The sequence below is a fragment of the Pleurodeles waltl genome, chromosome 4_1, assembly GCF_031143425.1.
Source record: "Pleurodeles waltl isolate 20211129_DDA chromosome 4_1, aPleWal1.hap1.20221129, whole genome shotgun sequence".
Classification (NCBI taxonomy): Eukaryota; Metazoa; Chordata; class Amphibia; order Caudata; family Salamandridae; genus Pleurodeles; species Pleurodeles waltl.
Window position 1 is genome coordinate 773,132,641 of NC_090442.1, and position 22,276 is coordinate 773,154,916.

A 22,276-nucleotide genomic window follows, 5' to 3' on the forward strand; every position below is an offset into this window, starting at 1 on the left:
TGAACAAGCATTAGCAAAGCCAATAGGTTTCACCCAGACAAGAGCTATGGGCTTTGGCAATGTTGTACACCAGTGTGGTTGCTGGTCAGCATGGCTAAAAGTTAGCGGCGCGGAGTGTCAGAGTGGAGTTGGGAAGTGGAGTGTCATAGAGTAGATTTGTTGGAATGTCATAAAGTAGAGTAGGAGGAATAGAGTGGCGTAGAGGGGAGTAGAGTTTAGTGGCAGAGTGTCATGGAGTGGGGTGAAGTTGATTGAGGATGGGGTAGATTGGAGTAGAGTGGGGTGGACTGAAATGGGGTGATGGGGATGGGATCAGGGTGGAATTGAGTGGGGTGGATTATATTAGGGTGAGTGGTTTAGAATGGAGCGATCGGGCTCGGTGGGGTGGATTAGGTTGGACTGGAGCGAATTAGATTGGACTGGAGCGAATTAGATTGAGAGGACTGGACTGGAGTGAGGTGGATTGGACTGGAGTGGGTTGGACTGAGTGGATTGGGTGGGGTGCATGGTTTGGAGTGGGGCGGGCTGGATGGATTAGAGTGGGATGGAATGGATTGGGATCGAGTGGGTGGATTGGAGTAGAGTGTGGTAGTTTGGAGTGGGGTGGGGTTGACTGGAGTGAGGTAGGTTGGATTGGGGCATGGTGGACTGCAGTTGGATGGATTTGATTGAGTAAGGTGGAATGTGTTGGATTGGGGTGGACTGCATTGAAGTGGATTAGAGTGCACTGGGGTGGATGGCTTGGGATGGGGTGGACTGAACTGGGATGGGGTAGATTGGAGTGGACTGGAGTAGGCTGACTGGATTGGAGTGCAGTGGACTGGGATGAGGTGGGGTAGATTAGGGTACAGTGGGTTGGACTGGACTGGATTGGACTGGAATGGGGTGGGGTGGGGTGGACTAGAAGGTATGGATTGGAGTGGGGTGGGTTGGATTGCACTGAGGTGGGGTGAATTGGATTGGCGTGATGTGGAATGGAGTTAGGTGGACTGGAGAGGGGTGGATCTGTTTTGGGTGGAGTAGATTGGAGTGTGGTGGATTGGATTGAGTGTGCTGGATTGGGGTGGGGTAGATTGGACTGGAGTGGGGTGGGATGGATTAATGCGGACTGGAGTGGGGTGGATTAAAGTGGATAGTATTGGACTGGGACGGACTGTGGGTGGATTTGATTTGAGTGAGGGGAATTGGGTAGCGGTGGACTTGATTGGAATGGGTTGTTTGGATTGGAGTAGGGTGGGGTGAATTGGACTGGAGTCCAAGTCTTGTGTTTGCAGGGCACTAGAAGTTAAAAAGAACAAAATAGTACCTTGATCACGTCAGGAGCAGCAGACGGGCACTGATTAAGTTGAGTCAATCAGTGCTTGGTCCCTGTGCCACAAAGAGGAATGGAAATGATGCCAGGCCTGAAGTGAACGAATTACAAGGCTGTAAAGAAGAGTGCCACACAAGCCAACAAATTGCAAGCGAAAGGCGGGCTTCAAGCACTTTACTGTACACAAGAGAGTCTTGCAAGCCAGACGCATGTGCTAGCGCATGCACGCGCAGGCTCGACCCTAAAAATTACATGGGGATATTATGCTGAAACAGAGACAAAGAGGAAACACAGAAATAGGGCAGAGTGAAGGCAAGGAGTGAGGTGAGACGGGAGGAAGAAAAAGCTACCACCTCTTTCAAAATAAAATCAGTCAATCCAATTCAGAGAGGTTTCAACATGCACTCTTGAACTAATAAAGCACAAAATGCAGCTGAGTCTGCACCGCTGTTGCTGAGATGTGACCATACACTCCTTAAGGAATTCCCACATTCGCAACACTGTCTAGGGTTTCCACGTGACAGGTTTAAAGATATCGAGGATTATCTAAAGCCGGTATTTTTTGCCTTTACCTGTACATTCTTTACATACTTTAACAAAAAATATAATTAGAAAGCACTTTTAAAAGGGTTATAACACTAAGCTAAAGATCCTTGGCTAATAAAAGTAGTAAAAGAGAGCAGACCGGATACAATTTACAATGCACGATTTTTTTAAAGTCCTATGTAGCATCACATCTGGGTCTTTGCAGACTGATAAAAAAAAAAGAAACAACCGATATTTTACTGTTGGCGTTGGAAAGGGGCAAATTTAGCAGTGTCCCAACGAAACCCCCACCTTCATGTACACTAATTCACAGGTTATTTCCATTCCTCTACAAAGAAAGCCACAATTTTTAAATCGCGCAGAGGAGAGATGGGACCCTGTGTTCACCTCTCTCACATAAAGCACATTTTGGCGCCGCACACACAAAGAATGGCGGGCTCCCGGCTTTGAAACAAAGCGCAGCATTTACGCGAATTCAAAGTGCGAGGAGGCGGCAAAAATCACACCTGCTTCCCTTTGCGCCTCCTCCCCCTGTCCCACCATCCAAAAATACCGACAAAACAGAGCAATGGTTTCTTCTCTCCCTCCCTAGTGAGCTCAGCCCGAATCTGCACAGTGTCCGTGCAGCAGAACTTCTCTTCACTCCTCCGTCTCACTGCTTCTAACCCTGCTTGTTACCACTCGGCTTCCGCTTCCGCTCCAAGACGATAATGTTGGAATGTGAGAAATAGAAAACGGACTGCACACACATACGGTGTAACTTGGCGGCCATCAAGCATTGGCAATCGCAAACAGTGTCCTTTTACCCCATGGAATGTAAAGGTGGGCCATCCAATAAGTTAACACAGAGAGCTGAATTACGTGTTGGCTCAGGCTCTAAGGTCCCATGCATGATCAGATTCTTGAATATTTGGCATGCCAGCATGCAAATATGCTAGTACACCCAATTCAGGTGGGAGGCTCCCGAATTTTGAAGCCAAAAATGCCTTTGTTTTGGCCGTCTCCCGGCAGAAATTGCCTCGCCCCGAATAGAAGTTAAATGGGGGGAAATACATTCGCACGTTTTTTATTTTTCAAAAATATCCCATTTTCACTTCTAAATATCGGCATGTATGAGCATGTAAAAAAGATCATGTTAGAATAAAATAAGGTGTCTTCAGAATGCAAGACAATATATATTTTTTTTAACATGCTGAAGCGTCTCACCTTAGTAAAACAGAATACTTGCTATCTATGAAAAGCGCACATTATTCAAGCATGAACTGAGAAACATTCCTGCCGGCTCTGATGATATTTATTTTACTAAACTAAGAGGCATGTCAAAGTTCATGTGCCCTATGTGGCTCGTTTCTTATAATAGCTGGGGTAACATTAAAGACTATTAAATGAAACATGAGATGTTTTTCTACAGCACACATAAGGAACTCACATATTGGAAAGTGAAAAGTATGCAATACTGAACAAACAGGAGCTTCTCAGATATAAAGAATTTGCCTAGGATCACACAGTTTGAGCGTTAAGGAAAGCTAGGATTGTTCTCAGAATTTCAAATTTCAAACTTTGAAATTCAGCCACTAGGTAGGTGTCTCTTTCTTTTTTTTAATTTCTTTCTTTTTTACTTTGTTTAATAAATGGGTACTAAAAACTCAAAATGGCAATAAAGGAATTATCAAACTCCCTAACAGAGACAGGTACATTTAAGCACAATCATTTACTTTTTTTAAATGCAACACACCTATAGCCTACTGTCATGTATAAAGTACTTCTATAACCAGGCTGAGCCAGCATAGGTAGTCATATTGACCTTGTCTATTCCTTACTGTGAAAAGGGAATCTATAAAGGCCCTCCCCACACTGCAGATTCCGTTATCCCAATCTACTATGGTCTATAGTGTCCTTACAGGTAACGGACATTTCTAATATATATCCTCTTTGGTGTGTCCAAATATCTCTGGATCAAGAAGTGTAAGTCAAAACAAAAGGAGTAGACCTGGACCAAGTTATTACAGTACACATAGCCAAGTTTCCCAGGTATGTGTGATGTGCTGTTTCAGTACAGGTTTTTTCTTTGAATTCTTTTAGTTGTAGTCCTGTTTATTCCATTTTAAAATGGGACTGTATGTCCCAGAATTAAAAGAAAACCTAGATTCGATTAGCACATCATGCATAGACTTGGAAACCTTGCATCTATTCCTTCATGGCAGGCAGAGGATCCCTGTCCCATCAAATGGCTACCCTCCTTTTAGCCAGGAGGCAGCTATAGCCATAAACCTGTTAACGCTTTCAGTGGCACCATTCTCATGACCTAATATTGTCACCAGCAGTGAAGGGTTCATCTGGCAAGCTTCCATCTCAGATAGTATTTCAAACGTTCTGAAAATATTTTGAAAGTAGAATAGAAGATTATAAATAGCATGTTTAAAAATTGCGTTAATGAAAAGCAACCTAACTGAAACGCACATCTGTTGAAATTGCATAGTTTCGGCATATACTTTGTATTCATAGCTCTGTGCACCAAAATGGAGAAACTTTACCTTCTGTGAAGGAGGGCAAAGATTCCCAACTATGCCTGAGTTCACATAGACAAAGTTTAAATCACTTGCGTCGTGAACACTAGACTGTTTTCCAGCTGCAGGTTATCCCACTATGTGTCATTTTGAGGTATACGACTGGACAGGGATGGTGGTAATGCAGGACCTGGGGTATGTGATTTTAACTTTGGGGAAGGTGGATGGGCTTAGCTATAGTGGCTTTGCTGGGGGGGAGATGGGTCAGGCTCTGATAAGAGGACATGCCAGTGGTAGGCTCACTAACTGGGGGCAGCTGGCAAGTGACATCAGTCACCAGTGAAGCTCATAGTAGAAATAGTTTTTGATTCCTCAAAAGGACATTGAAGTTACCCATTTTAAACTTTAAAATAAGAAGTGAAGTTGACAGTTAATAGGTGAAGGTTACTACATAGCACAGAACAAAAAGCATTATATGTCTTTTCATGCCACATGCCACCTAAATCTAATGACCCTGCAGATGCTCAATGTACATCTTTATTGATAATACATCTTGCTAATTTAACACAGGGTGCTTGCTTTTATCCATTATAAAATCAATTTAAAAGTAAAAAAGAAGTCAATAAAAATGTTAACTTGTGACTCACCTTTCTAAAGCTCTCCAAGAACATTGTATGCTTATCTGCATGTAAAAGGAAATTTGTGAAATTGCTAAATGGTGTTCATTGTTCACTAATCAACAAATAGTTGTGAAATTAAGAATAAAGCTTAATGTTTCTAACAAAAATAAAACCAAAACAGAGAAATGCTCTTGAAGTAATGAGTAAGTCCTACTCAAATCACAAGGGCCAGTTTAATCCTCTTGGTGCCTATGAAGTAATCAGACAGTCATTTTTAAATCATCCTCAAATCATCAGAAACAACTAATCTTGAGAAGTAATCAAGTGCTAATCCTCTGATCATCAGGAACAATCACATCTTGTGGAGTCATCAGATACTCATTCTGTAATCATCCTGAAGTCATCAAGCAAATTCACACTTTGTGAAGTCATCAGATACTCATTTTCAAGTCATCCACAAATCATCAGGCTCATGTTTCTAAACTCTGCTGATGACTTCAAGAGCTTGATGATGTCTGATGATGTGAAAATGACTTCTACAGTAGTTGGATGATCATCCAATGACTCTGGAATGGCTTCTAAAGTAATCCTGTTTGACCTGGGAAGTTTTGTTCCGCCAATCTACATATGACATGTTTGGGTTCTCTTGCTGCTAAGATTGCAGTTATAAGCCATAATTCACAGGGACTGGTAAGACATCCCCCTTCGCACAATATTTAAAAAACGTAATGGATATCCGAGACATTTGGGTTTCTTTATCATAGGGACGGCCCAGACCACTCTTCACAGCTTTACCCTTGTCATTTGTTCATCAGCAATCAATTCAAGAAAGGTAAACAAAACCTGAACATTGTTATTCCAATCAGTGCCTGCTGTGTGGTGCACCAGCTTGAATAATCTCTCCCTTCTACATACAAAATAAATGATTTAACAAAGTAAATGGTGTTTCTAAAATTCGATAGTCTTAAATGCCTATTATACTAGTTATTTTGTCTGTTTTTACAACCGAATAGTATAGTCCACTTACTGTTTTCAGTAAACATTTCCCTGTTTGGAATAAAAACGATTTTTCCAATGTAACTGGCCGAAAAAATAAACATGGAATATGAAAAAATACACAACAGTTGACCTGATAAGGCCCTGTGTTGCCATCTCGGGATTGTCTTGATATTTACAAACTACTTGGTCTCGTTGTTTACGATGCCTCATAACTCCTGGATGGCAATTTAGAACCACATTACTCAATTATCCGTTCTGTGCCCTATGTATACATAGTATGTCAGGTTATGGGTCTCGGTCATCAAACTCCTTTTAGAATTGGTTGCTTGAGAATTCCAAAAGATCGTCGCATCCCTTGGCCACAAGTTTTTCATTCTTTTGAAGGCAACGAAGGTGCGACTGATATGTTTCCATTTCTATCTGCTAATGAGTTCGTAAATATCCCGACGGAGGCCTTTGTGTACAGGCCTCTCCCTACTGCGTCTGAAGGAAGAGTGGCGCGCGGATGGCTGTGGTGAAGGGAGGAGGCCCTGGGTGGAGTTTGGCCTTGGCGTTTGTCTGCGTGACCGCAAATGCCATCTGTAAACACAGCTCCCGGGAAGGTCCATGTTCCACGCCCTGTGGCATCGCAGGTGGGCACCGTACTCTCGTGCCAGTGAGAAGGGCTGGCTTCCAGTGACGTGGTGGGTCTTACTGACGGGCCTTTGTCGGACAGGCTGGGAGGGCTGGACGGAGCAGGGTGCCTCTCATGTCCTCTTTGCAGACTGCTGCTTCTGAAGTCCCGCAGAGCTGGGACAGGGTTCGATATGTTTACCCCACGCATATGGTCGCCCCGCCCTTTTTTCAAGCAAGACTCGAACCTTAATTACTAAATTAAGGCCTAGATTTAAGGTGTGCTCGCGCGGTACTGCTGAGTTTTCCAATGCGCCCACGGGCTTTTATAATGGTTAGTACAGTTATGCAGTGCTTGGTGCCACAACAGCGGTGCCCTAAATCCAGGGACAGTAGAATTATGCGGTAGGAGAGGGCCACATTATGCGGCAGGATTGAGTAAATTATGCAGCAAGTAAATGAAATTATGCGGCATTATGTTGCACATTTTAATAGCCTTACTTCATTATTTCATCATTTTTAAACTTGGTATCACTGTATGAGCATTTGTTGCACCCCATAAGTACCAGTTTAACACCTAAATATAGCAAGGTGACCAGTCCAGCTTTGCAGAGGGCCTTTCACAGGGCGGCAACAGGTGTTGTTGCATTTTTAGTAACTTTTTAACTGTTTCAGCTCGAAACATTTTTTTAGTTATTTTGGTAAAAATCTGCAGATTTTGCGGCATATAATGGATTGTGTAGCAAATGCGACAAATTTGTAATTATGCAAAAAGTGCTGCAGCCACACAATTGCATAATTCCAGTGGCACTACCTAAATTTTAGTAAATAACCCAGTGGGAGTCGTACAGGTGTAAAGACACTATGGGTCCCATTATCACAGGTGCTCTTTTCTGCCTTGTTGCTACTCGCTCTCAGTGACAGCATACTTCCATCTGACTGAGGTGGGTGTGCTGACATACCTGATAAGCCCAAACCGGAAGTGTTGGCAATGCTAACCCTGCCAGCCTGTACAAGTCCTGGGACTGCCACCAAAGCTCCTCTTTTGCAATAGTTTATTTTGTTTCTGGGAGAAAATCAATTATGTACAGTAATCACGAATGGATGGTTCTGAATTACACCCTATAACTATGTAACTATCACACGTGGTATCAGAGGTAGTGATGCGGTCTATCCTTAGAGCATATTAACAATGCTTCTTCTCCCATGAGGTTTGCAGTCTTGTGACCCTCACATGTTAATTGGTCATGGGAGTTCTGTTTGCCATGGCAGCCATGGTACAGTCTCACACTTTTGTTAGTAGTCACCTTGTGACAGTTCTCTCTCTATTTATCCTTATTTCTTTTTTCGTCTTGTTGTACGTGTTCAAATGTATTTTTGTCAATGTAAAAACGAAGTTGCAATTTGTATATTTGCAGCTGTATTTAACGTGTGAATGCACACCACACTTTGACGTATGCAGGGTTCAATGGAAGATATTATTTCTGTATTTTTATATTTTTCAAAATAAAAACAGACTTAGAAAGGTCTATATTTGTGTAAAGACTGAAAATTCGGTGCCACAGTCCTTCCTCTGGCTGCAAAGTTCTCAGTGTGGCCTAGTATCACCCAAGGAAGCGAACACCACCACCCTCCTGTCATCATGAGAGCAACCTTAGCCGACAGCCTTTTCAAAGGAGGCAGCTGAGAATCCCTTGCAACAAGGGGAAGGCCACCAGATGGCCGAGATGAGTGGATCACAGGCCTGCAAGTACAGAAACTACACTGTAACATGTCAGCCAAAACAATTTCTACAGCTCCACGTGTTCAAAAGGTTAGTAACAGGTTTCACTTGATAAAGAACTGTTCGAAGAGTCGTTAGCCATTCCCTCTTCCCCCCGAAACCGGACGAAAGGGCTGGATATAAGGAGTGCCTTTGCCCCTTCTATTTGAACAGGCCCAATTTCATTAATGAATGGAAATCCCCTTTGGTCAATGTCAGGGTGGCTTGCTATTCTAGTAGCAGTTGATGAATCTAAATCAGGTATTTCGAAATCAGATTGTGTGGGTCCTTATCTCTACCAATGTCCAGCGTAGATGGGTGTCTGCCTCTTGGGCGGAGGCTTACATGAACCCTTGGCATGAGATTGCAGGTGGCTAGCTGGGCATCTCTACACACATTGACATAGCATTGCATCTGCGATTTCCTGAGAAGGTGTATACCTTTGCAGACGACATTTTGAATGTTGTGTCTGTGAATATTCTTTCAGTGTTACTTGTGGGTCTGAAATGCACAAAAGTGTTGCACCATCTTTTCTTGTGTGTCATTTATCCTCTACGTCCATGGCACTGTATTGAGGTATGTGCTTGCTAAATCCTCTGAAAGTAAGGACTATTTCGAAAAAGATGGACATAGAGGCAATGTCCTGATTACTCAATGACAATCTTCATTGCTCCCATCCCTGGTCTTTCTCAGCACAGGTTCAACAAAGCCCTGATACCCTGCCTCTTTTGATTCCTTCCATGTGTGAGCTTCCTATGCAGCAGGATGGGGCAATGAACTCTTAAAAAAGAAAATAGTAAGGAAATGTAGGAAAGGCTATCCATGGACCTGCAGGATTGCCAATCCTGTTGTTCCACAAACATCGTTTGTCTCGGGAACCAGGGTCTACTGAAATAGATTTCCATAATTCTTTATGCAGAGCACTGCTCATAACATCTTCCATGGAGGGAACAAAGTCCTTACAAGAACATTCTGAAACTCAAGGAGTGGTGGAGGAGTAGGTAGGTAGAAAAATACTTTCAGAAAAGTAGTTAACAACTCAGTTAAGATTCTAAGACGGCTAAAAGATATGGAGGCCCTATCGAAACGATCATATGGATGGCTAGTCCTAAATTCATATGCATTGGATAAGGAATCATGCATCCTGTCCACCCCACTAGCATGAAAAACTAAACAGAGCCTCTTATGAATGAAGTTGGGAGATCTACCAACTCTTGATTTCCTCCCAAAATGGAAAAGAGAGGCCGGGCTGCAACCACAGGTTTGCAGATTATGTCATCAGACTAGGGAGACCCTAACCCATGTGGTTTGAATCTGCCCAGCTCTGGGAAGTCAGAGAAGGGAACTACTGAGAAGAGAATTTAATACCCTAGGAGTTCGATCCTGCAGGTCGGCTGTAATGACAGCACTCGACCCAAGTAACAAAAAGTTAAATATCAGATTAATCCAGTTCTTGAGGATCTTTGCCACCCTGGCGGTCCCACCCAGTTTATCTAGCACTCTTTAGGTAAAGAAAGGAACGGTCCAGTTATATAACACCAGAGCCTAGTCTACAGACATTGCGTGTCCATAATGTGAGGGTTTTGTCTATTCTGAATGCACCTTAAGATAACAGGTTGCTTTCCCTAAAAAGATGCTGCGGATCTTTGTCTCCCCACCATGATGGTTTTGATTATCCTGAATGTATTTTCAAATAATAGGTTGTGTTTGTGTCCCAGAACTGTATTTGGGTTTTCTATGTCCCAATCATGAGGGCTTCTTTTAATTTCTGTTTACATTTTACTGTCCCCATATGTTTTAGGCTAATTGACACTGGTGCCTACTCGGTACAATAGGTCAGCACGTCATGTGGGAAGACCCAAAACCCTGTTATTGTATCTTTTAGATTTTTTAATGGTTTTGATTAACTAATAAAGTATTTTTCTACCTGGTGGAGGAGTACAAGTCGTGGATTGTAATGAATTGCTCTATTTCCACACCTTGTAGTGCTGTTAGCCCAAGGTTTGAAGTAACTCGTCCGTATGGAAGGATGATGTTCATTTTGAAATGGTGTAACAAGGTCCTTGGAACTGCTGTTTGCCTGAAGCCCTCTCCTCTCATCTTGAATGCCATCTGCCAAAGACGAAGAAGGATCGGTTCCAGAGAAAGGAAGGAACCTCAAGGGTAAGTGGGGTCAGGATGGCAGGTGTGGGGAAGACCTTCAGAGCATCATGAGTGTAGGCCTTAAGGCTAAGGCTTGGAGAAGCTGAAACAAAGAACAGCACATACCACCTCCCAAACTCGTCCTAAGGACCTTCTCTAGATAGGGATGAGTGGTGCAGCATATATTATCAACCTTGGCCACGGGAAGGACAATGCATCCACTGCCTGGGTGTTTGCTGTCAGAGACAGAGTGAAAAAGGCTGGGAGCAGAGTGTCACCTAGGGAGGCAAACCTATCCAAACACAGAAGTCAGTACTTTTGACTAACAAAGTGGAATGCCTTTGGAAGAACGCAATAGCCCACCGGGTATTGAAGAATCCAACTTATGGTGTCAGTCTTGATATTCTTCAACCCTCAAAGGTACGCTACTGATCGAAATTGTAGCCTGCCCAGATCTTCAGTGGAGGATCCATACCACCTAGCGTCACTCACATTGTGCCCTCCAAAGATGTACGCTTTTATCTCTCTCCTGTCGATGTGGGCTAGCACTGTTGAACCCTAAGGGGAGGCGAACAAAGCTTTAAAGAGCTTGAAACATGGAAGTGCCCTCCTTCCATTTTGATGAATGACCCATGTTTCATAGGCACCAATGACCATGCACAGAGCAGTTAGCCAAAGTCTCCTCTTGTGCCAGGTGAATGGCATATATCAACAGCATGAGATGAAGTGGGGTACTGAAAGAGACCCCTTCAGAAAATGAGGATCCATTTTTCGGACCAAGACACTCGTGACCTTAATGGACACTGGAACCAAGAGAGCAAGGTCTTTGATGGCCAAGGGCTAGTAGCCCAGAAGATGATGAAGCAGGGGTAATAATTGCATGGGAACCTAGAGTAAAACAGATGGTGTCACTGCCACCAACCCCTGGTTTCTGAGCTATGACTTTTGAAAGAGTAAAGGCAATAAAGCCTGAAGACTTTGGGCCCTCTCCTCCAGAAGGCAAACTGCCAGTTATCTTAGTATGAGAAGACCTCGGTTCCCTACTTATGGCACCGGGCCATGCCTGGTTTTATTAACTATTAATACCTTGGTAAAAATTCACTGGAGCAAAGACAGTCCCAAAGAAAGGACCAATGGTGTTTTTCCCATAGCAAACCAGAGCAGATACTACCCATGTGCACAGCAATGTGGAAATAAGCATCTATCAATGGAAGTAATCTGATTTGGCTACAGAAGAAAAGGACTAGAGAGATGTCAGCAGTGTTCGACATTATGAAATAAACTGTGAAATGAATTTCACTCAACAGCCCTGTGACCAAAAGCAGAATGAACTACCCCAGATCCCTTTGGGAGACAGCCACGTGGGTGATTTTTGTTCTTTTGAAGCAGTATGTGAATTTGCTCCAAGAAGGCCTATCGCTTTTGCATGCACTTGGTCAGAGGTATCATTCATAGAAGTGGCACAGATGGCTGGAAGGCAAAGTTTATGACATATTCACCTTTAATGGCAGGCAGGTCTGGGATGTTCCTTCCTCACTTCGCAGTAGAAGTATTTTTATATTCGTGTCTCCAACTCTGAGTATCTCTCAGATTATAGATGTGTATACACTCCTACAGTATATCTCAGGCGAGCCTGGGAAAGATTGCCCTTACGCTAAGAAATAATCTGCACAGAAAATTTGTTAAGTAAGATATCCTCTAACTATGCTCAAAGAGTAGGAGAACTTGGGTTCTCGGTCTCCCTGTTCAAGGGTTGTGTTATCACTATATAACTCGTGAGCTGGTACGAGGTAAAGAAAGGCATTGATCAGATGCATTTTTTTAGGCAGCAAGCTGAAAGGACCCCCCACAACACAGTGTCAGTCAGCCAGTTAATAAAAATGTATTTAGACTATGAAAGTCTGCAAATCAAATACAGCATCCAAAAACATTACCAATATGATTCATAAGACTGGGCCTTTTCGCAGAAGGCAAAAGTCAGACAAGGTCAACTGCCACATCTACAAAGCCCATGTCGAAACTGACAAAAGGAAAAATAACCTCCAAAGGAGTTCAGTTGTCTTCTGTGATTTAGCCCAAAGAACAAACAATGATCTGTGATAGATTAACCCTTAAGGAAACCGCCCTGTTCTGTTAGCACCAAGTTTTGATCTGAAATCCAGGTTTTCCGGTGCTGTAAAATCTGTTTTGATTAAACTGTATCAGTAATACTAATACAACTTTGTCAGTAATACTAATCAAACGTATTTGTCTATGATTTGCCCGGAAGGCTAGTGTTGCCTATTTTATATATTTACTTCACCATGGCACCCTTCCAAGGCACATAGAGTTGCCCAGTTGCTTCACTCAATGAAAACATGTGGTAATTGATGAACCCACCATTTCACCTTAGGTTTTATCAGCACTGTTATATTATCAGGGTCCGTGGCTCTACTTAACGACATTGACAGAATTGCTTCTCTTATGTTCTGAAAAGAAAATGTAACTGCAATATCATTGCCCGTTGTATACAATTTCCTCACAAGAGAGACCTCTTGTGTGACCATATGGATTCATCAGCAGAGAGACTCTAGATTTTCTTGTGTCACCTGAAGAAAATGCATTAGACACCAGGATCTACCTATGATAAAATGCTTGTTTTTTTCTTTCTGACTGATGATCTATAGTGATTATAAAGCTGCTTTAATTTATACTGAGGCACCTTTTATAGTTCACGTTTTGCCTGGCACTGCATTTTATGCAAATCACTATTACGCGTTTGACACAATTTATCAAACCACTTATGATGGTTAAGGCTCATCTAGGACAGTTTGGAAAGCAAACCATTTCTTCTATTGGCTGAAATTTGCAAACACACTGGTGTTCAAATTGCTCTCAAGTTATATAAACGCTCCCTGGCTTCTGATATGCTGTTTCACAGCAGCACAGCCCTAACTCAGGCAGATAAGCTGCTGGGGGATCCGGGACCATCTCCGCACCAGGGACTTCCCAGCATGATGTGTCATGTGATATTCCAGCCAGCCACTTCGGCTACACTGCATGTGTTGTGCAGATATATGCTGGATACTTGCTCTATACTGGATTCTCGTTTTGCCCGGGACATGTTAAAAATTGAATGGATTAGGCAGGCAGGTTGGAAAATTAGAAAATGTGCAAGGTATTCACCCGAGTTATAGTCCCATGCCTCTCCATCCTGCAGACAAGCCACAGTCCAACACTGTTCTCTATTGAAGTGTTTTGGTACAAAATAATACAGTATGGAATATACTGGACATGTTGAAGTGCAGGGTCCATTTGTAAGCAGGGTCACATATTCATTCAGGTTTAAATGTAATTCTTTGTCCTGCAAATCAATCAATCTATCTATCTATCTATCTATCTATCTATCTATCTATCTATCTATCTATCTATCTATCTATCTATCTAGAAGATGGGAGTATCCAATATTTCCAATTAGGCCATGGTTACCCCACAGTGGTGAAAGCTAACTCTGAAGCTTTTGGAACTGGGCAATTAGTGCCTGGAAGGCAGCAATTACGGGGATAAACCAACTTTAAACATATTTAAACCTCTGCAGATTTCTAGGTACCGAAGGGGGTCATCGCAGATGACATGGGCCTTAGGTTTACTCTCCCGTCACCGCACTCATCTTCGGCTCACAGTGGGACTCGTGAACCTACAGAGATGGATGTGGGCAACAGTAAGTCTCTTGGGCAGTCAGCTTCTAACAGGGAGGAAAATGGGGGTTAGAAAACTTAGCACAACATTTGTTGGGGTGTTTTTAACTAAATGGGGTCACTATTGAACCTGATATGAGACTATGAAGGGAGATTTAACTGCAATGGTACCATATAGGTTTGACTAGGTGTTGTCTGCCCATCATGTTCAGCTGAGAGATTTGTGGAAACTGACACTTTACGTCTGGGGTGAGTAAGAACAGCCTGAAGCTAAATGGCAACAGAACAGTGTAACTTCTTAAAAGAAAGACTGGTAGACAGTAGTGAGGGTTATCTACTATAAATATATATACTCTGTTTACAGGCACCCTGCGGATGCATACACAGGGGAGATGACCAGTGGAGAGAAAGGGGAGAGCGTTCTTTAAAAAAACTTTGCACATTTTCAGCCGAAAAGGGCGGCTGGGTCGGAACATGAAACACATTTAACTTCTGTAACAATGGGGCATAAATACATTTATGCAGCAGAAGAAAAATGTGAATCAGAAATATGAAACAAAGGTACCCTATCTATTTTAACGGCACCCAGGGCACTACTTAGATCTGGTGGTTTACCTGGGCTAATTGTGGTAAAGTGGTATGAAATGGAAGTGTCACTGAAAAACAAAACATAATGTGTTGCATTTTTACGTACAGAGACATTTACAAGGACTGGTGAAGTCTGAAAGCTGAAGACATAAACAAGGGACAGTAGTGCCCTTTAGGTGCTGTTCATTGAATGCCTGCCGAGAAGTTATTGCACCTTTAAAGTATTTTATATCCCACAAACCTACTCTCTCATTCCCCTGGTACGCTGGCGCTCTTGCTTCAAGCAAACGTCAATACAAGAACGTTGAAAAAAATTGAAATCTACACTATGTAAGTGATAAAATTTCATAAAAAGCCGTTCTTAAAACTTGTCGCTCTCAGATTAGAGGTGCACGTTCTGCATTTCATACAGCTAGAACCATCTCTCTCCACAGCACCTCTCGTGAATTGTCTAACATTATCAAAAACGTGGCTGAACTGACAGCAGCCTCTTCCACGAATAAACTTGCTTCAGATCCGTGCTACTCTGTCCACATTCTTTCAAACTACATTGAACAGATATGCTTGTCTTTTTCTCCTGTCACAGCCTCAGTTTCTTTGTCCCTGTAGCCCAGTGGTGTCTTGGCCTCTTTCTGGAAGTGCCTCTCTCGCGACAGACTACACCAAACCCCTGGCACTTTCAGGGGGATCTGCTATTTCTCATCATCTCTTCTCTTCACTAGCTCCCTGTGACATGGCGGTGGTCCATCTTTAAAGCTCTTTGCCATAGCCCTTCTCATACCCACGGACCTAGCTATGTCCAGAGTCTCTTCTTTCGATGCATACATCCAAAAGCTCTACGCTTTGCCACACCAACCCTCTCTGCACCCTGAGAGAGGAAAAGTAGAGAATAAGTGGGCAGTCTTACTCACTTGAGTGCCAAATGTGGGACCTCTGCCCCAGGAGCTACACTTCATCTCCATTGCTCTATACATCTCAGCATGCTGGCAATCCCTTAGCTCCTTGGCCTAGGACACCCTTCCCCGTGGGTTTTATAAATACAAAATAAATTATGTAATCTTTTTTATCATGTCAAGTCGCAGAACTGTTCGATTTCCCTGCCTTTTCTCCCACTGCTGCCTTACATTCCGAGAACTTCAAAGGCGTCAGGGAATGAAGTAGTTGTTGCACTCTCGACCACTTATTCCCACTAGATGGAAGGTTGCAAGAGGGTATAAGGATAGAGATGGGGGAAAGAGAATATCTGGAACGTGGAAAGGAAATGGAAGAAAAGCTCTCTGGTTATTTTTGCTGCATGGGTGCCTGACACCTCCTCGTCACAACACCAAAAAATAGGTCACTTATTTGTGCATGCTCGTAGTTTACAGCAACACTGCTTGCTGACTGCAACCAACATAGCATGTGATATTATTTATGTGCCCGGGTGCTGCACAGTGGGACCGTGGAAGTACAGAATGTGTTGTATGAAACTTCCCTTCCTTAGTTAACCATGCATCAAGGCAGCATTACAGAAGATGCCCTCTAGTGGTGCTTCTGTGCCACTGCAGTCGTAACTTAAAATATGGGGCGGCCTTGCTTCCTCCTGCTTTTTTTGTTACTTCCACCAGTCAAGGTCTCTGTAAAGTACCTTGGATTCTTAATGCCTGGTGGCTGTTCCATGAAATATAGCTCCAGACTGGCATACTGTCCATTTTTTTCAGCTCAGGAATTGGTTTAAAGGACATAAAACAATAGCAAACTTCAAATACAGACGTTATATTAAATTACATTCATAAAACATTTTAAGACAAGTGTTAGACCTGCCAGCTCTTGGCATGGTTTCCCCTGTCTTTTTAGCTTTGACCTCCTGTTTTTGATCCTGTGTTGAACTTCGTTTTTGCTGGCTTTAGGACTCTGGGCACTTTGCCACTGCTGACCAGTGCTAAAGTGCAAGTGCTCTCTGTCTAAACGGTATTGGTGATTGGTTTATCCATGATTAATTTACTAGCAAGTCCCTAGTACACTGCACAGTGTGAGCCCATGGCCTGTAAATGAAATGCTATCAGTGAGGACCTGGCCTGACAGTTTTGGGCTGGACGGTAAAGACTGATTTGCAAATGGCTGGGTCCAAACTGGGGTGGCATGGTTAGCAAAAGAATTGATGGTTTAAACCCAGATCTGTGACTGGGGGTGAATGTTTGAGTGGTTCTGCATTCCGTCTATCATTTGTGTTTGTTTGCATCAGTGGGCCTGCAGCACTGATTGTGCCTCCCACAGGACTAGTTCTGTAAACATGTCTCAGACCAGCCACTGCAATGTCTGTGTGCACAGTTTTAACTGCTGTTTTGACCTGCCAAGTGGACCCACTTGCCAGGCCCACACCTTCCCTTTTACTACATCTAAGGCACCCCTAAGATATGCCCAAGGCAGCCCCATGGGCAGGGTGCAGTGTATTTAAAAGGTAGGACATGTACTGGTGTGGTTTACATGTCCTGATAGTGAAATACTGCAAAATTCATTTTTCAATATTGCAATGCCTCTCTGTCCCATGAGGTAACATGGGGATTACCTTGAAGTATCTTTCAACTAGAATATCCCACTGGGAACAGATAGAGATATGGAGTTTGGGGTCTCTGAACTGACAATTTAAAAGATCCTCTTTTGGTAAACTTAGTTTTTAAATTGCAAGTTTGAAAATGCCACTTTTAGAAAGTGGGCATTTTCTTGCTTAACTATTCTGAGCCTCTGCCTGTCTGTGGAACACACGTCTGGGTCAGGATGACAGTTGGGCTGCTTGTGAATTCATTTTAGACAGTAACACAAAGGGAGCTGAGGTGTGCCCTGCATATCCTGATGGGTCTTCCTGGGCTAGAGTGGAAGGAGTAGCTGACACTTGCACCTGAATAGGGCTGTGCCTGTCCACACACAAAGCAGTCTCCAACCCCATGGTGTGTGTCTGGGGCCAGGGCAGGAAAGGTAGGTTCTTGTGCACTACAAATACTTTCCTTTGGGGTTTGCCTACTTCAAAGGCAGAAATGACTATAAGTATAGGCCTTCTCAGACCACAACTTCAGAACACTTCTGGAGTGAGGACCTTCTGCCAGGAAAAGAGCTAGATGCCCTAGGAGGGACAGCCACTGTGCCTGGTGATTTTGTGTGCTGGGCTGCTGCTTGCTGCTTCTGTCTTGGGAGTGAAAGGACTGGACTTTGCTTTCTACATCCTACTTCCAAAGGTTCTCCAAGGGTATGGACTGAGCTTGCCTCCGGTTAGAAGTCTAAGGGACATCAAAGACTTAATCTGCGAGCACCTGAGCTCTCTTGCTGAGAATCCTGACTCACTGTGTGGTGCCAAATCTGGTTTCAGGGCCTTTGGGTGTGAGTTCTGGTATAACCAAAAAGAAAACAAGTACACAGACTCCAGAGTGACTTTGGAACCGGTGCCTGTTAGACCTGACAGCCTTAGGGTGGTCATCCCCCAACCTTTTGCCTACCTCCCTCCACTTTTCTGGCACTGTTTTTGCTGGTTTTAGGACTCTGTGCTTTACCACTGCCAACCAGTGCTAAAGTGCTCGTGCTCTCCCCCTTAAACATGGTAAAATTGGTTCATCCCCAGTTGGCATATTTGATTTACTTATAAGTCCCTAGTAAAGTGCACTACCTGTGTCCAGGGCCTATGAATTAAATGCTACTAGTGGGCCTACAGCACTGATAGTGCCATTCACATACGTAGCCCCTTAACCATGTCTCAGGCCTGCCATTGCAAGGCCTGAGGGTGCAGTTTCACTGCTGCTTCGACTTCACATTTAAAAGTGCTTGCCAAGCCTTAAACTCCCCTCTTTCTACATATAGGTCACTCCTAAGGTGGGCCCTAGGTAACACAAGGCAGGGTGCTATGTAGGTAAAAGGCAGGACATGTACATATGTGTTTTATATGTCCTGGTAGTGAAAACCCCCTAAATTTGTTTTCAGCTACTGAGAGGCCTGCTTCTTTCATATACTAGCATTAGGACTGCCCTCATATACTTTTTGAGTGGTAGATTCTGATCTGAAAGGGGTAACCAGGTCATATTTAGTACGGCCAGAATGGTAATAGAAAATCTTTTTCTTATTGATGAGGTTGGATTTTATATTGCTGTTTTAGAAATGCCACTTTTAGAAAGTGAGCATTTCTCTGACTTCACTGACGTCACTCAGGGTCATCGCAACACTGTGAAGTCGACACATCACATCCTGACAACTAGCAACTCCGCCGATTCACAAGAAATCGACGCATCGCAGATGCCACTGCATCATTTCCCCCTGCATCCGGACGGAACCAACATCTCACCTCCACCTGCTTCACAGCACAGAACCAGCGCCTCTTTCCTCATAAGCTGTAAGGGACTGACGCCGCACCGACTCCAGCAAGGCCTCTTTCCGACTCCGTGCGATGTCCTTGTTCTTTGTTTTCAAAAGATACTGTGCCTGGGGGTCTGTGTGACTCTGTGACCGGCACCAGTGGTTTCGGATTGTTGGGAACGACTCCGTCAATGATGCTGTGAAAGCCCCAGTCGGAGCTATTGTGTTTCAAGGCGCTTTAGTTGGATTTAATCTTTAAAAGTTCATAGCTTTGCTTGTGTACATTGGATTTTCCTTTTTTATTCAGATAAATATTCTCTATTTTTTTCTAAACCTGTGTGGTGTCTTTTTGTGGTGTTTTCACTGTGTTATGGTATACGTTCTGCACAAATACTTTACACATTGCCTTCTAAGTTAATCCTGACTGCTCAGTGCCAAGCTACCGGAGGGTGGGCACAGGATAATTTGGATTGTGTTGTTACTTACCCTGACTAGGATTGGGGTCCCTACTTGGACAAGGGTGTATACCTCTGCCAACTATAGACCTAATTTCTAACAGTGCCTCTATCCAACTCTGCTCCTCTGCCTGCACCGGAGCCGTGATCCCCACTGAGTGCAATGACAGCGATGGACGCCGCAAGCCGGATGCCACTGCAGCGCCTCTGAAGAACAGGGACACTGGTGCCACAGGGGCGTAACACAGGCCTCTGCAGTCTCTTTGGTTTGGGGGGCATCCAACCCTTAGGAGGCCCCTAACACTTCAGGAGCCATGGACAATGAAGATCGGTGATCTATGTTAGACTCAGGAGTGCCTTCTCTTTACAGTCTGCAGTCTTTACAGTCTGCATGGGGCCCCATTGGTTTCTTTGTTACACCACTGTGGTGCTGGGCTGCTCGGCAAAAGCCCACCGCTCCCTGATCTGGGGACGTCTCTGCCTGCAAAGATTCATGGACGGCCCAGAGCCACGCCCCTCCTGTGCTGGTGCATTCCTCTAACGCTCCACCCCAACCACCCCAGTGTACTCACTTCCCTGTATCCTAAACCGCACATCCTCCCCTCCAACTGATGTCACCTCTGTTGGGTGCCTGCAAGAGGGTGAAGCTTTCTTTCAGGGATTTCCTACTCCAGGATGTCCCACCATTGACAGATACTGGAGCAGGAAATGGTCACTTGGAGGCAGGCCAGTACTTTTTTACTGTGTATAACATAGGTCAATCGGGAAAACTTTGACTGGCTTCACAGAGGTCAAATTATCTATTTTCTCTTAATTACACAGGCCTAAAAACAATTGCTCTTCACTTAAATAAAAAATGAAAACATCTCAGGATCCTAGGCGTATCCTTAACCTCGCCTTGCCTAGCCTAGTCTTATGCCGTACCCCTAAATCATTTGTATTACGTCATGCTGTTTAATGAAAATGTACCAAACTTAAAAAACACAGTGTATGACTTTGTCCACATGGATGATAAAATCAGAGCCAAGAGGCCTGAGGATTTCCTTTATTGGATGCCCTACACCTATGAAGCCCACTGTGTGATGATCCCTCAGAAAGGAAACATCCTCAGAAAACTGTGTTGTTTTTAGAATGAGCTTCTACTTACAAAGGGTATTCACCCACCGGAGGTAGGTTTGTGTGTGTGTGTGTGTGTTTGGGGGAGCGGGGCCTACTTAAATGGATAGGCTTCCCTTCACTGCTTACTCTTCCATTTGGAAATTCAGAATTCCATCTAAGCTGGGTGTGTGTTCTCTCCTTTTGGGTCTGGAGGGACCAGAGGAGTTTCAGACTCCCGATCACCATAGGAAGAGTACAGTTAGAACATCTGTAGACATGAAAGGAAGATATGGCATTCCAGAGTCAGAGAACTTCCTCAGTCTCCGACTTCGGCACTGGGCACTGCACTCATCTGTCAAAGAAGGGGTCACAAGACCTCTACTATCTCCTAAGGTTTCTTCAGACTCTCATTCACCGCCCCTAAACAATCTCTCCTAATTATAACCATCTCTAGCCCCAGTTCCCCTACCTATCCCTCTCCCTACTGCTTCTCATCTGTTCGTGATATCCAGTCCTTTCCGAGATTGTTCCCAACAAAAGCATCAACGACACTGGGACACAAAGTCCCTTTCGTTAGTGGTCTTAAGTGGAGAGACCAGGGACTGACTAGGCTTTGAGATTGAATGAAGAACATTACGAATGAATGAGGCATCACAACAAATTGAAATTCCTCGAAGGAAGGCGGAAAGCGGTGAGGAATAAAGCCATAGTCTGTGTCTTTTAAGCATTTTTACTAACAATCAGAGGTCATGCCATGGAAAGAGAGCATTTATGTAATCCGTAATGGAGCAAAAAGCTTTGCTGTATTCCAGGTCACAGATTTGTTTTCACGAGGGGAAAAATTGAGCACTCGCTGTGCTTGCAAATCATTTAGGGTAGGAGAAAAAAATAAAGCAAACTCATGTTGTATGTGTGTTAAATAATGGTACAAACAGACTTTTCTGTAAACGCGAATCTATGTTCCTCATTTGTAACGTGATAGCGATTTTATCTAGTTATTTTTTTATTTAAACTGCATAAAGAGCGTACATCTGGTGTCTTTTGCCCTGACTACATTTGTCCTATTTCGAAATTACACAAGCAGCAAAATATATACATATATTCTGGTGCACTTCGTTTTGCACCAGCCCAAACTTTCTGCTGGTATGTGCCTTGGCGGTTTGTTCACTGTCGCCCCTCCTCTCCTGGCTCTCTGTCCCCTCGCTCTCGCGCCAAACATTGCAGACCCCACTGACTCCCTCACTTTCCACTCACTCACAGGCAGTGCATTGTGAGACACCTTATCCCTACGTGGGACGCAGCACGTTCTTTCCCTCCCTCCGCCCCGCGCTCCCAGACCCACTCAGGTGTGCGCGTGCAGACCAGCACTGCACCTCAGCGGGGCTGCCACAGCTCTGCGCAGCCAGTGACGCTAAGGTTGTCTCTTCATCTCCTGGGGCCTGATTCAAAATTTGGCGGATGGAAGCTCCGTCACAAGCGTGACGGATAGCACGTCCGCCTAATTACAAGTGCATTTGGACCTATGGCACGTATTATTAGGCGCACTGGTTATCCATCAGGTTTGTGACAAAGTGCATGTGTGTCAATCTCCAAATCAGTCCCTAGGTCTTTTATCAGTACCACATTTACTTGTGTGACTGT

The 22,276-nt window shown here is 43.9% G+C and overlaps 1 protein-coding gene across 5 annotated transcripts in view; it reads left to right on the plus strand.

The window, feature by feature from the left end:
* The window catches only part of ADM2 (adrenomedullin 2), a 114,742-nt gene that overhangs the window by 66,664 nt on the left and 25,802 nt on the right, over positions 1-22,276 (plus strand). Inside the window, exon 1 of one of the 5 annotated variants that reach the window (XM_069229438.1) lies at positions 10,366-10,521. The exons of the other annotated variants lie outside the window; for them this stretch is intronic. Coding sequence (XP_069085539.1) covers positions 10,388-10,521 — 134 coding nt within the window. The 5' untranslated portion in view covers positions 10,366-10,387. Of the gene's footprint in view, positions 1-10,365; positions 10,522-22,276 lie in introns of those variants that run through there. 5 annotated transcript variants of the gene reach the window in all.